Consider the following 17,155-nt stretch of genomic DNA (forward strand, 5'->3'; position numbering starts at 1 on the left):
GCATGATGCGGAAATAGAAATTACTAGTTATACCTTTTAGAAAAAACCTCTTGATCTTCTACCGTATTCCTCTTCTAACCTCGGACGTTGTGTGGGCAACGATCTTCCAAGATGAGAAACCACCAACCACCTTCTTCTCCTCCAAGCAAGGTTCGGCCACAAAAGAAAAGCTTTACCAAGGAGAAAACCAAAATACTAACCAAGCTCCAAGAGATGCTAGCTTTCTCCTTCTTCTTCTTCTTCTCCGAGTAGTATCCGGCCACCACAAGAACTCCAAGGGAGAGGGAGAGGTTCGGCCACCACAAGAGGAAGAGAAGGAGATGATGGCCGGCCACACCAAGGAACAAAAGAGGGAGAGGAATAATAGATGTTGTATCTTGTGAAGGCACCCTCACCTCTTCTTTTATATTCTTTGGCCTAGGTAAATTAGGAAATTTAATTACAATAAATTTTCCTTAATTTCCTTGACATGATTTAATTGAGAAAAATAAAATAATATTTTCCCAATTAAACAATGATGGCCGGCCAAATCAATAGGAAGCAAATTGGACAAGTTTCAATCAACAATTAAAACTTTCCTTATTTGTTTCCGGAAATTTTAAAAAATAAAATTTCTCTTTAAAATCTCTTCATGGTTAATAAAAGGAAATATCTATAATTTTAATTTTATTAACATGTGAATAATTTTAAAGAGAAAATAAAACATCTCTCCAATCTACAAATAAGGAAAGAGATCTAATCTCTTTCTTTAATCTTTTGTAAATCTTTTACAAGAGAGATATTTTAATTTTAATTCTCTTTTAAATTAAATCTTCCACATAATAATAAACATTAAAATTAAATTTTCTTTTTAATTAATTATGGCCGGCCCTACTAGCTTGGGTTCAAGCTAGGGCCGGCCACCTTAAACCCAAGCTTAGGCCGGCCCTAGCTTGGTTCCCAAGCTAGCTTGGCCGGCCCCCTTTAGGTGGGTATAGAAGGTGGGTATATGTGGGTATAATACTCTATAAATAAGAGGCTACGATAGGGACCGAGAGGAGGAATTGGTTTTGGTCTCCCAATAAAATTAAGCATCCCATGTTCGCCCCGAACACACAACTTAATTTTATCAATGATAATTCATTCCACTAGAGAACTATCATTAAACTACCGCACCAATCCCAAATTACATTTTTGGGCTCCTTCTTATTATGAGTGTGTTAGTCTCCCTGTGTTTAAGATATCGAATGTCCACTAATTAAGTGAGTTACTGACAACTCATTTAATTAATATCTAAGTCCAAGAGTAGTACCACTCAACCTTATTATCATGTCGGACTAAGTCCACCTGCAGGGTTTAACATGACAATCTTTATGAGCTCCTCTTGAGGACATTATCAACCTAGTATCACTAGGACACAGTTTCCTTCTATAATCAACAACACACACTATGAGTGATACCATTTCCCAATTTATCGGGTTTATTGATTCATCGAACTAAATCTCACCCATTGATAAATTAAAGAAATAAATATCAAACATATGTGCTTGTTATTATATTAGGATTAAGAGCACACACTTCCATAATAACCGAGGTCTTTGTTCCTTTATAAAGTCAGTATAAAAGAAACGACCTCAAATGGTCCTACTCAATACACTCTGAGTGTACTAGTGTAATTATATAGTCAAGATAAACTAATACCTAATTACACTACGACCTTCTAATGGTTTGTTCCTTTCCATTCTGGTCGTGAGCTACTGTTTATAATTTATAAGGTACTGATAACATCATCTTCTGTATGTGACACCACATACTATGTTATCTACAATATAAATTAAATGAACAACTACAAACAAATGTAGATAATTAGACCAAATGTGATTCTTTATTCATAATGAATGTTTACAAAGCTTAGGCTTTCAGTATACACTCCAACAATCTCCCACTTATACTAATGACTAAGCTGCCATATCTTCTACCATACATCTGATTCTCATTCCCTCCACATGCCGATCGAAAGCTTTCGCCGGAAGGGCCTTAGTGAAAGGATCTGCCAGGTTATCCGCTGATGCAATCTTGGCGATGACAACTTCTCCTCGCTTCACGATATCTCGTATCAGGTGGTACTTGCGCTCTATATGTTTACTCGCCTTATGAGCTCGTGGTTCCTTCGAGTTTGCAACTGCACCGCTATTATCACAATAAATTGTGATGATCTTGGGTAAACCAGGAATCACATCTAAGTCCATTAGAAAGTTCCTGAGCCATACTGCTTCTTTAGCTGCCTCAGAGGCTACTACATACTCAGCTTCCATGGTTGAGTCCGAAACGCATTTCTGCTTAACACTCCTCCATGAAATGGCTCCACCTCCTATAGTAAACACATAGCCTGATGTAGACTTACTATTGTCCCTATCTGATTGAAAATCTGAATCCGTGTAACCCACAGGGAGCAAATCATCTGCTTGGTAAACTACATATAATCCCTAGTCCTTCTCAGGTACTTTAATATATGCTTTACCGCAGTCCAATGTCCTTGTCCAGGGTTACTCTGATATCTGCTAACCATGCCTACAGCAAAACAGATATCAGGTCTCGTACATAGCATTGCATACATTAGGCTTCCTACAGCCGAAGCATAAGGAACTGCTTTCATGTCCTCTATCTCTTTTGATGTCTTTGGAGACATCTCTTTAGATAGAGCTACTCCATGTCTAAAAGGTAAGAAACCTTTCTTGGAATCCTGCATGCTAAAACGAGCAAGGATTGTATCTATATATGAAGCTTGGGATAGACACAACATTCTTTTCTTACGATCCCTTATAACTTTGATCCCAAGAATGTGTGCACATTCTCCTAAGTCCTTCATATCAAATTGTTTGGACAATCATACCCTTACGTCTGATAATACCTTGACATTGTTGCCAATTAACAAAATATCATCTACGTATAGTACAAGAAATACCACCACGTTTCCGTTACACTTCTTATATACACAAGACTCATCCGGACTTTGAATAAATCCATATGACTGGATTACTTCATTAAACCGGATGTTCCAAGACCTTGAAGCTTGCTTCAGTCCATAAATGGACCGATTGAGCTTGCACACTAGATGCTCTTTGCCTTTTTCAATGAACCCTTCTGGTTGCTTCATATGAATGTTCTCTTCAAGACTTCCATTAAGGAATGCCGTCTTGACATCCATTTGCCAAATCTCATAATCCATATGAGCAGCAATGGATAAGAGTATCCGGATAGACTTAAGCATGGCTACCGGTGAAAAGGTCTCCTCATAATCGATTCCCTCTTTCTGAGTGTACCCTTTCGCAACAAGCCTAGCTTTGAAGGTCTCTACCTTCCCGTCTGTCCCTCTTTTCCTTTTGTAGATCCACTTGCATCCAACGGCTTTTACACCATCAGGTGGTTCTACAAGCTCCCAGACTTTATTAGAGTACATAGACTCTATTTCGAATTCATTGCCTTTTGCCAAGATGCTGATCTATATCTTGGAGTGCTTCGTCATATGTTCAGGTTCATGTTTACCGGGATCAAGTCCAAGACTCTCCCAAAACATGAATCTTTCAGTTTGTCTTACAACCTCCCACTACGACGAGGCATTGTTGTTGTGTATCATGTGTGACACGTGTTGCGTCTCTTGTGGTACTTCATCTTGTACTATTGGTAATGAAGTAGACATGTCCTTTCTAAGTTCTTCTAAAACAACTTTACATCTGGGTTTGTGATCCATTATATAGTCCTCTTCTAAAACGGTATTGGTGCTAACAATGACCTTTTGGTCTTTAGGACTATAAAATAAACCACCTTCGTTCCTTTGGGATATCCTACAAACACGCGAACTTCTGACGGATTCTAACTTATCAGCATCTGGTTTCAAACATGTGTTGGACTACCCCAAATCGAATATGTCTTAGACGGGCTTTCGCCCATTCCACAATTCTATGGGAGTAGAAGAAACTGATTTAGAAGGTACTAAGTTCGGAACGTGCTTGCTGTTTTGAGCATATCCCCAAAACGAATTTGGTAATTCAATAACTCATCATTGATCTAACCATCTCCATAAGAGTCCTATTCCTTTGTTCGCTACACCATTCCGCTTGGGGTGTTCGAGGTGCACAATTGGGATTGAATCCCTCCGATAAGTAATTCCTAAACTCTCCTAAGAGGTATTCGCCACCACGATCCGATCCGTAGTGTCTTGATACTTTTACTTAGTCGTTTTTCCACATCGACCTTGTATTCTTTGAACTTATCAAAGCACTCGGACTGCATCGGTAAATGTATCCATATCTTGAATAATCATCTATGAAAGAGACAAAATATTCAAAACCTCCTCTTGCCTCGGACGACATAGACCACACAAATCAGAATGAACCAACTCTAACACTTCTTTGGCTCTATACCCTTGGCCTTGAACGGCCGTTGGTCATTTTACCTTCCAAGCAGATTCACAAGTTGGAAAATTTTCCAACTCTAATGAACCAAAGTCCATCGGCTATAAGCCTTTGAATCCTACTTAAGTTTATATGACCAAGCCTTAGATGCCAAAGATATGCTTGGTTCATTTCAAGGTTCTTTTCTCTTATTAGAATTAGAGGATGAGTTATAAATTTTCATGTTTTGCTTTGTGGAAGAAATTGATTTAAAGTATACAAATTACCAACTAATGCACCAGAACAGATAATCACTTTATTTCTTTTAATAACTACATCGTTACTAAAGGAAACCGAATATCCATCTAAAAGCAGTTTAAAACTGAAATTAAATTCTTTCTAAAACTAGGTACATAAAGACAATTTCTTAAAACCAAATTCCTATTTCTACTAAAAGATAAGTAGACGTCTCCCACTGCAAAGTTGCCACCTTAGTAGCATTGCCCATGTAGACTGTAATTTCTCCTTCAGATAGTCGTCCGGAACCCCTGCAAGGAATTGCAGACATGATCGATGGCTCTGTATCTACACACCGGTCCGGTAGATAACACCGCTAAACATGTTTCAACAACTAGAGCATGAGATATACCTTTGTTTTGGTTCTTACGAGGACGGTCCGCCTTCTATCCTGACTGCTAGATGAAGCACTTGCCCTTCGGCTTCTTCATTCCAACTTTAAACCGTACTCCGAGATTTATTCACTTTCTTTGAACCAACTTGTTTCTTCTTCTTCTTTCCTTTGGTTTAGAAGTAGAACCATTTTAGCATAGTGAATTTGAGCATTGTGACGAAATAATCCTTCAGCTGCTTGATTTGTCAGTAGTTTCGCTAATGAATAAACCCTCTTATTCATATTATAGTTCAAACGAAACTCTAGGTAGCGTTTGGAGGATCATATCGATCTGGGTTTCCCATCAATTTCTCCTCCAAGGATCTGTATCTCGTTCGGATAAGCCATCATCTTTAGAATATGATCCCTTACAGGAGTACCCTCTTGCATGGTGGTTGTCATTATCTTTCTCATGGCTTCTTGCCTAGAAGCCCTATCTTGATGACCAAAGAGTTCCTTGAGATTGTTCATAATATCATAGTCGTTGGTAAATCTTGATGTTGATGTTGCAATACATTTGACATTGAAGCCAAAATGTAACACCGCGCCATCTCATCCGCTTACCCATTTCCTATGATATTCAATCTCCTCTTGGGTAGATTCACCAAGAGGTGCATCAGCACCGCCTACCAAGACATATTTATAGCTTTCAAAGAAGAACAATGTCCGTGTTTCTTTTCCAATCTATGTAGTTTGGTCCAGTAAGTCTATTCTGTTGAAGTATGATGGACAGAGGGTTGAAAGACATCCTAAGAATCACAAATAACTTTTGGTCGAACTCTAAATTTAGAATAATATTGATTCCTCAAACAATACTATTTTAAATTAACCAACACCTCATCACACGTGAATTTTGTATGCCACGTTAGTGTGGACGTATACAAATTCAACATTTGTAAAAGGAGGGTTTTAACCCATTAATTTTATTATTTTGTCAACCTAACTTTTGACAAATAAAATTAATAGTTGGTATTATTTGGTCACACAAATAATAATAGTGACTCCGTTGGGAGGATACTATTAGATGTGTCTAAGTGTATACCATTACTTGACACTAAGTCCATTAATAAGATTATGCCCCTTCCGTTGGGGAAGATCACACGCTCTTAATTAATTTCCTATAGTCATCCAAAAATGGAAGTCTGTTCTAGTGATCCACAAACAAGCTCATCCGTTATGGAGGAAGGCACTCAGAGCCAACGCGCAAGCTTGTTTGCATCACTTAAAACCAGTAATGGAGACCATGGGATTTATTTAAAATCCTCTCCCACTTAGTTATTTATAAATGAGGAATTTTAACTATGCTAGCCTACTAAACTTGTAAACTAACATGCACATACACACAGATAATATAAAAGCAATAAATAGAAAATCTAATTTTCAACTATTATGGCTTTTATCTTTAGTTGTCCTCCGTGTGTTGTCATCCCAAGCTGCTGCCATATTTGGCCACCGCCACCGGGTCTAGCTGTCGCATCCATCTTGCTCCTAGTTCCGCTGTGCCTCTGGTCCTTAGAAGGTTCCACGCTTTGCAAGATTCGATCCGCGACATAAATAGAATTTTACATTTTGATCCTATATTCCATAAAAGGAATGTACATGTATCTAGATCAAAAATAAAATCCTAATAAAACTAAATACAGCTCCTGCTGTATTTTAATACAATCATGCACACACATATAAATGCCCTTGACATGTCCAAGGGTCCAATCACACACATAATTAACTAAAAGCCATAATAGTTGGATCCTGCATCCACAAAGTTAGCACATCCTACTATTATCCTGCCTAAATTATGTATGATATGTGCATAATTAAACTAAATACCAAATACACAGAGGCAAAACCCTAGCTCTGATACCAATTGTTGGTTGCTACTCGGAAAACCTATAGGTTCCACTGTACAAAAATTTTGTACAAAGGTCTGAACTTTTTCCTAGCTACCATGTGTTCTTTTAAATTAAATTTTGGATCGCCTGCGGAACTTAACACGTTTGATCCAAAACTTAATCTATTTGTTCTTTTAGGTTTTGACTTGGATCTCCTGCGGAACTTAACACGTTCGACCCAAGTCTCCTTAAGTTATTAATTCCATTAAATATTAATTTCCATAAAAGGTTCCCAGTACTGACGTGGCGAGGCACATGACCTTCTTGGATATGGGAGCAACCACCACCGACTAGACAAAACCTTTAATAGAAAGCTAATATTTAATTTCCTAAAATAACTTTAGGTTAACCAAAGAGAACAATCAAATCACAAGGAAAAGAAAAAAAACAAAAGAACACAACTTCGAAAAAACATATTCGAAATACTAGAACGTAAGCCTCTTGTATTTGGTATTATTTCCATAAATAACTAGCATGATGCGGAAATAGAAATTACTAGTTATACCTTGTAGAAAAACCTCTTGATCTTCTACCGTATTCCTCTTCTAACCTCGGACGTTGTGTGGGCAACGATCTTCCAAGATGAGAAACCACCAACCACCTTCTTCTCCTCCAAGCAAGGTTCGGCCACAAAAGAAAAGCTTTACCAAGGAGAAAAACCAAAATACTAACCAAGCTCCAAGAGATGCTAGCTTTCTCTCCTTCTTCTTCTTCTTCTCCGAGTAGTATCCGGCCACCACAAGAACTCCAAGGGAGAGGGAGAGGTTCGGCCACCACAAGAGGAAGAGAAGGAGATGATGGCCGGCCACACCAAGGAACAAAAGAGGGAGAGGAATAATAGATGTTGTATCTTGTGAAGGCACCCTCACCCCTTCTTTTATATTCTTTGGCCTAGGTAAATTAGGAAATTTAATTACAATAAATTTTCCTTAATTTCCTTGACATGATTTAATTGAGAAAAATAAAATAATATTTCCCCAATTAAACAATGATGGCCGACCAAATCAATAGGAAGCAAATTGGACAAGTTTCAATCAACAATTAAAACTTTCCTTATTTGTTTCCGGAAATTTTAAAAAATAAAATTTCTCTTTAAAATCTCTTCATGATTAATAAAAGGAAATATCTATAATTTTAATTTTATTAACATGTGAATAATTTTAAAGAGAAAATAAAACATCTCTCCAATCTACAAATAAGGAAAGAGATCTAATCTCTTTCTTTAATCTTTTGTAAATCTTTTACAAGAAAGATATTTTAATTTTAATTCTCTTTTAAATTAAATTTTTCACATAATAATAAACATTAAAATTAAATTTTCTTTTTAATTAATTATGGCCGGCCCTACTAGCTTGGGTTCAAGCTAGGGCCGGCCACTAAGCTTAGGCCGGCCCTAGCTTGGTTCCCAAGCTAGCTTGGCCGACCCCCTTTAGGTGGGTATAGAAGGTGGGTATATGTGGGTATAGTACTCTATAAATAAGAGGCTACGATAGGGACCGAGAGGAGGAATTGGTTTTGGTCTCCCAATAAAATTAAGCATCCCATGTTCGCCCCGAACACACAACTTAATTTTATCAATGATAATTCATTCCACTAGAGAACTATCATTGAACTACCGCACCAATCCCAAATTACATTTTTGGGCTCCTTCTTATTATGAGTGTGTTAGTCTCCCTGTGTTTAAGATATCGAATGTCCACTAATTAAGTGAGTTACTGACAACTCATTTAATTAATATCTAAGTCCAAGAGTAGTACCACTCAACCTTATTATCATGTCGGACTAAGTCCACCTGCAGGGTTTAACATGACAATCTTTATGAGCTCCTCTTGAGGACATTATCAACCTAGTATCACTAGGACACAGTTTCCTTCTATAATCAACAACACACACTATGAGTGATACCATTTCCCAATTTATCGGGTTTATTGATTCATCGAACTAAATCTCACCCATTGATAAATTAAAGAAATAAATATCAAACATATGTGCTTGTTATTATATTAGGATTAAGAGCACACACTTCCATAATAACTTAGGTCTTTGTTCCTTTATAAAGTCAGTATAAAAGGAACGACCTCAAATGGTCCTACTCAATACACTCTGAGTGTACTAGTGTAATTATATAGTCAAGATAGACTAATACCTAATTACACTACGACCTTCTAATGGTTTGTTCCTTTCCATTCTGGTCGTGAGCTACTGTTTATAATTTATAAGGTACTGATAACATCATCTTCTGTATGTGACACCACATACTATGTTATCTACAATATAAATTAAATGAACAACTACAAACAAATGTAGATAATTAGACCAAATGTGATTCTTTATTCATAATGAATGTTTACAAAGCTTAGGCTTTCAGTATACACTCCAACAGCGCCGAGCAGTTAGAACCAAAGCAAAGGCCAACTTCTCGAGCCCGGTGTAGCGAGATTCAGTATCTTTTAAAATGTGGCTTAGAAAATACACCGGTTGCTCTTCCCCGCTCGCCCTCACAAGTGCTGAGCCTACAGCATGTTCAGTTAACGACAGATACATATAAAGTGACTCACCCCAGATCGGCTTGGCAAGTACAGGCAGAGAATTTAGATATGTTTTCAATTCTTCAAATGCTCGGTCACATTCTTCATCCCACTGAAACTTCGTAGCCCTGCGCAGGATCTTGAAGAATGGAAGGCTCCGGTCGGCGGTTTTGGAGACGAATCTGGACAAAGCAGTTATCCGACCGGTCAACCGCTGCACTTCCCTTGTATTTCTTGGAGGCGGCATGTCTTGCAGAGCTTTCACTTTGTTGGGATTGGCTTCGATTCCCCGCTCGGTCACTATGTACCCCAAGAAACGCCCTCCTTTTGCTCCGAAGAGGCACTTTTGGGGATTTAGCTTGACTCCATATTTGCGAAGCGTTCGGAAGGTTTCTTCCATGTCCTTGAAGAGATCGGCCGCTCGGACGGATTTGATAAGAATGTCGTCCACATAGACTTCCAGATTACGCCCGATCTGCTCCTTGAACACCTTGTTCATCAAGCGTTGATAGGTGGCCCCGACATTCTTCAATCCGAACGGCATTACATTGTAGCAATATGTGCCGTCGGCCGTTACGAAGCTTACTTTTTCTTGATCTTCCTTGGCGAGCGGCACTTGATGATATCCTTGATAGGCGTCAAGCATACAAATTAATTCGCAGCCGGCCGTAGAGTCCACCAGCTGATCTATCCGGGGCAGAGGATAAAAGTCCTTGGGGCATGCTTTGTTTAAGTCCCGAAAGTCGATGCAGACTCTCCACTTGCCGCCCGGCTTGGAGACTAATACTACGTTAGCCAGCCAGCTTGGGAACTGCACTTCTCGTATGTGGCCGGCCTCCAGAAGTTTCTCTACTTCCGCCCGGATGATGACATTCTGCTCGGCACTGAAATCCCTTTTTCTCTGCTTCACTGGCCGAGCGTCCGGTCGGACATGCAATTCATGTTGTGCTATGCTCGGCGAAATTCCAGGCAATTCATGTGTCGACCAGACGAATACATCATGGTTTCGTCGGAGGCATTGGATCAGCTCCTCCTTCTGCTTCTCCTCCAGATCAGAGGCAACAAAAGTCGTGGCCTCCGATCGGGTCGGATGAATCTGCACCTCTTCTTTTTCCTCATAAATTAAGGCGGGTGGCTTTTCAGTGATAGTATTTACCTCGATTCGAGGCACCTTCCGAGCGGAGTTGGATTCTGCTCGGACCATCTCGATGTAGCATCGCCGAGCTGCTAACTGGTCTCCCCGTACTTCTCCCACCTTGTCTTCGACGGGGAACTTCATCTTCTGGTGGAAGGTTGAGACGACCGCTCGGAATTCGTCGAGCGCCGGTCGTCCCAAAATGACGTTGTAGGACGAGGGAGAGTCGACCACAACGAAATTTATTGTCCTGGTCCTCCTGAGCGGCTCCTCTCCCAGCGAGGTAGCCAACCAGATCTGTCCGACCGGCTGAACCTCATTGCCCGTAAACCCGTAGAGGGGGGGGTCGTCATGGGCAGCAGCTCGGCTCGATCAATTTGCAGCTGATCGAACGCCTTCTTGAATATGATGTTGACCGAGCTACCTGTGTCAACAAATACGCGGTGAATAGTGTAATTTGCTATTACCGCTTTAATGAGTAGAGCATCGTCGTGGGGCACTTCAACTCCTTGTAAGTCCCCGGGCCCGAAAGTGATTTCCGGTCCACTTGCCCGACTGCGTGGATCTGCAGCTGCCGGACGCTCGCCTTTCTGGCTCGGTTGGAGTCTCCTCCGGTCGGCCCGCCTGCAATAATGTTGATCTCGCCCCGGGAAGTATTGCTTCTGTTTTCTTCTTCTCGAGTGGACGGTCGGGACCGTTCTCTGGACGCCCGTCGATTCTCCTGTCTCGGAGATCGGTGCCGATCGGGCGTCTGTTGATGACGCCTCTCGGTGCGTGTCCGATCGGCTTCATAGGTCCTTTGTCTCCTGTCGATGGGAGGTGACCGTCGTTCGGCTTTCCTGGGAACGGGATTGGCCACGAAGGGAAGACTTCGACAATCCTTCGTGTTGTGCGTATTCGTCTGGTGGAAGGAGCAGAACATAGGGGTCCACCTCTTCTTTGGCTTTGGCCGAGCGGCAGCCACTTCTTGTACGTGTGACCTGGCGTGGGGGGATCGGACTGCTTTGGCTCTTGGTCCTCTAGGTGGCTGCTGGGCGGCGTGCTGTTTCCGCTCGGCATGAATAGGTGCCCGCTCGGTAGGAGTTTCCTTGTGCTTCTTCCACGTTTATGTATTCGTTAGCCCGATGTAGCATATGATCATAATCTCGGGGCGGCTTTCGGATGAGCGACCGGAAGAAGTCCCCATCCACAAGGCCCTGCGTGAAGGCATTCATCATCGTCTCCGATGTGGCCGTCGGGATATCTATCGCCACTTGGTTGAATCGCTGGATGTAAGCTCGAAGCGATTCTCTTGGCTCTTGCTTGATGGCAAACAAGCTGACACTTGTCTTCTGATAACGCCGACTGCTGGCGAAGTGGTGGAGGAAGGCCGTTCGGAAGTCCTTGAAGCTAGTGATGGATCCGTCCGGCAGCCTCCGAAACCACCGTTGAGCCGATCACGAGAGAATTGTAAGGAAGACGCGGCAATTTACTCCATCTGTATATTGATGGAGTGTAGCTGTGTTATCAAACTTACCCAGATGATCATCCGGGTCCGTTGTTCCGTTGTACTCGCCGATCGTCGGAGGCACGTAGTGCTTGGGTAAAGGGTCTCGTAGAATAGCCTCCGAGAATTGGCGATTGATCCGCTCGGGAGATGAGTCCGCCCGGGGAGCTTTCCCTTTTCTGTCATCTCGCCTTGGCATTTCGTCTGAAGAAGAGCCTCTATCTCTTCGAGCTGGTGCGGCTCTAGGGGTGCGAAATAAGGCCCGATGGAATGCGACGGTAGCTTGAGGTGCTTCCGGTCGGCCACCAGACGCAGATGTTGCTTGTTGCTCCGGCCGTTCGGCTGATGCTTTCTGTTTTTGCTCCACAAGTTTGGCGGCCCTCATCTCGACCAGAGCGTCCAACTCTTCTTGTGAGAGTGCCACATTGTGTATTCTTCCAGCCTCGTCCATTGTTTTTGTTCAGATGCAGGAGCGTTCCCACAGACGGCGCCAAATTGATCCTGTCCGAACCAGGGGTCAACGAACGCTGGGGACGTGGCGCTCCCTACTGGATCCTCAGGTGCTCCGGCGAACCTGCAACAAAACCGAGCCGGGAGGGGTGTCCCGGCGACGGCCCTCCGACGCTCAAGTCAGGCGAGGAAATAGCAAAGAAGTGGCTTTTAAGTAGAAGACTCGTGTACCTCCGGTGAAGAAGTGGAGACCTTATATAGACCTCTCAAAGAAGCCTGGGCGCGCCAATCAAAGCAACCACCTGCTTTTGACCATGCCCAGGTATGGGTCTGTCAGAAGGGCCATGCCCAGATATGGATCTGTCAGGAAGACGTCCATGAGGCCATACTGCTACTGTATCAACCTTTCCATGATGTGACGGCAAGATCCTCCATCGTGCGATCTTGTGTATGGCCTAATCATCAGACATGCTTCTGCTGATATCCCATATCCCGAGCCGAGCGCATAGGCCGCTCGGCCACCTTTGTACCCTCGCCTTTATCTTGGCCGAACGGACAACCTGCTCGGCCCTTTGGTCCCAGCCGAGCGGATTCCCGCTCGGCCCTCCGATCCTCCTGCCTTGGCGTCGGAAACCCCAGCCCATGGATGGGTTATTCCTAGCTCCGCTCAGAGCCTTACCCGCTTGACCAGCCTTTCATCCGTCCTTAGGCTGGGACCCTTCAGAGAATGGACCCCCCATTTTTACAGCCGGATCATATATATAAAAAAAAGACAGGTCCTATATGAATATGTTCATTACATCCTGATACAGAAATAAGATACGTACAGACTTGCAAATGCATACAACACCATACAAATCACACTTTCACCAGTACAATTGAAGAAAATGCAAACATTAATACATACAAATAACACATTCACCAAATGTAAAGTAATCAAACCAAATGTAGAAAGAAGCAAACGCAAACAGCACCATACAAATCACACCTTCATCAGTACAATTGAAGAAAGCATAGCTTTTTTTGACACTATCCTGCAAAAACAAACAAAGGTGTTTGAAAGAATTGTATGGTTACACGGGAAGGAGGATTCAGAAGAAGATAGACGAATTGCCTTACTCAATTAGAAGGAATGTTTGTATCATAGTTGTAGGGATCCTTGGTGTAGAACATATACTCTTGGCTGGAATATGTTTGTACTTTGACAACAGGAATATGCTTGAGAATGTCCCGATTCTCATTGCCTTCGAGACAGCTCATTAGCAGTTGAAGATTGCAGCCCATCTCAAACTTCTTCAAACTCCTGTGAGTGCTGGCCATGTTGTTATGCTGCTCGATCAAGTCTGGAACCACTGCGGGAGCTGCTCCGTTTCCTCTGAACATATCAACACCAAATGCTGCAGCTTGTCGAGATTCTCCACGCACTCCAAGTTGGGACAGTTACCCACCTCAAGATATCTTAATAACGGGATGTTGGAAATCTTCTTCAACCCTCTGCCATTTGTGACCTCAAGCTTGTAAGCCAAGGGGAGGTTATTGATCTCACTTAGCCCATATGCTTGTCTCAAGTACAGTTCGTGGAGGTTGGTGGCTCGGTGGAGGTCATCAGGAAGAGCTCTTAGCTTTGGGCACTTGACAATAAGACACTTCCTGAGACTTGGAAACAACTTCACTGCAAGAAGTGCTCCATTGAATGTCCACTCCTCCCATTGAGGCATGTCAATAAATATGAGCCTTTCAAGTTTGGGAAACGCAGAGCCTCTCGATCCGAGAAATTGAGACCCAATGGCTGTCATGGCCCTCGCCCTATCAATACGGAGGTATTTGAGCTGAGGCAGTGTGCCCAAGGGAGGGAGCTCCGTGCAACATGGCAAACCCAAAAGACCCAAATATGTCAAGTCTGGAAAAGATTCAGCTAAGGAAGAGGTTGCCATCCAGCTCGGGAACTGTCGGCCAGGGTACTCATAGAAGTGAATGTAGACCAAGGTTGATAAAGGCTGAGCCATTTCATTGCATATCCTCTCGGCTTTACTGATTTGTTCCTCACCCTCTGCCGTCCCACCTGGTCGCATCCATCCCAGCATAAGGTCATTAAGAAAAGGTTTGTTTGCAAGTGCAGAGGCTCCTCTTTCTGCCCTCTCAAGCCTATAAATGCTTAAGACTCTCAACTCAGATAGATTTTTCAGCTCTTCTAAATCACAACCTTCTTCATTGGCTGAGTCATTCTGCCCAACCATAAATCCCTCTAGGCAATAGAAATTTTCCAGTTTCCCAATTCCCTTAGGCACATAAGTGAGCAGTGGACAAAATGTCATGTCAAGCCATCTTAGATTATGCAACTTACTGATGGACACTGGAAGTCTTTCCAAGAACTTACACTTTGAGATATTCAGACTCCGAAGGTTTACAAGGTTCCCGATAGATGTTGGAATCTCACGTATATTTGTTCCATCAAAATCTAGATATCTTAAATGTAGTAGATCTCCAATGCAATCTGGAATATTTTCAATTGATGTGGCTGTGAGATCCAAAACTCGCAAACATGATAATGTTTTCAGTACACTATCTTCGAACACATCTTGGTTTTGCAGGAATCCGTGAGAATTCGTTCTCAAACAACCTTGTCTTATAATCTGATCTGGTAACACTAGCTTAGGCCCCATACAAGAGACTGACAGCCGCCGAATTTTCACAATATCATCTGCTTTGAATTCTCTACCATGTCTATATAAAATCCCTTCCGCTCTCATTTAATTTGCACAGAGCGACTGGAAATGATCGTGCATAGAGAAGAAATTCTTGGACACATCCAAATTTGCATTAGCTTCCAAGAGATTCCTACAAACTAGTTCCCTGTAAATCTCCTCCCCGATATATTCCATTAATGTTTTCTGTTTTTCAGTTGGAAGATCTCTCCTCAACTTATCTTGTTCGTCAATAATAAGACCTTCGGCAACCCAAAAGTGAACAGAAATTATGGACATAAGGAGAAGATGAAAAACTCACACCTTCGGCAACCCAAAAGTGAACAGAAATTATGGAAATAAGGAGAAGATGAAAAACTCACAGATTCCACTAATTTCAAACTTTTTTTTTACATTCCCTAAGTAGAGCTCAAGTTATTGTTTGAATACTCTGCAGAGGATTTTGGTCTTCTTATATAGAAGAGGAGAGAATCGTCGGGTGCTCATTAGACCCCATCGTCACGATCTCTTGTCTCCTATGGATAAAAAGGAATTCTTCTTTATAGCACATACTTCACTTATCATATGCTCTACGGTACATATCCTACCCACACGCACTGTCTTTATTCTATGTGGTCGTCCTGGGATAAGAACGAATCTTCTTTACAGCTAGATCGTTTTGGATGTTCTGGGACAAGATTAAGTGGGTTGAGTCAATTGGGCCCACCACTCCCGTGATTTACAGTTGGAAGGAGTCCATACGTCTAAAAGCGTCGTGCAACAGATGTGAAGCTATTTCTAGTTGCTCGTCTATCTGTTTAGTGGCGGGGTACCGATCTGCCCATCAATTGTCATGGGTACTCCTTCGTTGGCATTCTTCCTTCTTTAAGGAGTGAAGCAACCTGCTGAAGGGAGTTGGCTGTTTGTACTGCGACCTGCAGTTGTAGCGAATGCAGTTGTTGATTGATTCAGGTGTGGTCGTCAAGCGAGGTTGAGTGTTGCTGTTGGAGAGATTGAAGCAACCATTGGTACTGTCGAGCGAGAGCTTTCCCAAATCCAGCCGTTGATGATGGAAGTGTAGGGGAGACTCAAAAATCACTTTCATTGATTGTACCTGATTTAGAGCCAGAGCTTTCACTTGATCAAGATGATGTCACATTCCCTATTCTAGAGCCTCCAGGTACCTTTCAGGATGATAAGATCAATATCTCTTCTATATTTTTAGGAAATTCCATGGAGATAATTCATTTTGATTATAGTGAATGTGACATATCTTTGATTCATGCTATGTTGATATCGATATTATTTTTGGTCCATCTCACATTACATGAGTGCAAGAATTGCATTTTCTTTTTAGTGCACAAGATTTCTACAGACATTTCAATTACAGTCAATCACATAAGGATGCATTCTACTTTTTGAAAAAATCCCTAACACCTTATGCAATGTAAAATACTAAAAAGGACGAATAACCGTAATAGAATTTTTAGAAATTTTCTGAAAATTTTTCGAAGCTCGTATGACGAGTTTAAAGGAATGAATTTATAGGCTTGGAAAAAAAGCTTGTTTGGAATACCCAAAAATGGGAGTTGATTGAGAAATAAACTTAGGTTTTGATTGGCCTAAACCTAAGTTCATATTATAAAAACCTAATCTCCTCTCCCTCAAGCCGACTTCTCTTCCTCTCTTCATCGTGCCCTAACCTTCTCCTTTGTCACCCTTTCCTCTCCCTTCTCCTCTCTTGCGACGTCGAGCCACCGCCGACCCTCGCCCTTCTTCTCCACCGCGACTTCTCTTCCTCTCCCTCTCCCTCTCATGGCGTGGAGCGCCCTCTCCTCTCCCTATCTTTGATGCCGCTGACCGACGGGGGGCCACTCTGATCGTCGCCACCATTGCCCGAACCCCCTTCCTCTTTTCTGATCTCTCTGTGCGCCACTGCC

General features: G+C 42.2%; 1 protein-coding gene across 1 annotated transcript; it reads right to left on the minus strand.

The window, feature by feature from the left end:
* Positions 1 to 13,334: 13,334 nt before the first annotated feature.
* Positions 13,335 to 15,666, minus strand: LOC121971379 (putative disease resistance protein At3g14460). The gene is made up of 2 exons (XM_042522623.1): positions 13,651 to 15,666; positions 13,335 to 13,565 (listed from the first exon to the last, which is right to left on the minus strand). Exon 1 carries the CDS (start codon positions 15,279 to 15,281, stop codon positions 13,869 to 13,871), a length of 1,413 nt encoding a protein of 470 aa, XP_042378557.1. The 5' UTR covers positions 15,282 to 15,666; the 3' UTR covers positions 13,335 to 13,565; positions 13,651 to 13,868.
* Between the last annotated feature and the right edge of the window lie 1,489 nt (positions 15,667 to 17,155).

This window comes from Zingiber officinale, chromosome 4A (assembly GCF_018446385.1).
Source record: "Zingiber officinale cultivar Zhangliang chromosome 4A, Zo_v1.1, whole genome shotgun sequence".
Lineage (NCBI taxonomy): Eukaryota > Viridiplantae > Streptophyta > Magnoliopsida > Zingiberales > Zingiberaceae > Zingiber > Zingiber officinale.

Excerpts from the sequence above, each read along its gene's own strand:
- LOC121971379 (XM_042522623.1), bottom strand. The coding sequence starts at position 15,281 with ATGAGAGCGGAAGGGATTTTATATAGACATGGTAGAGAATTCAAAGCA.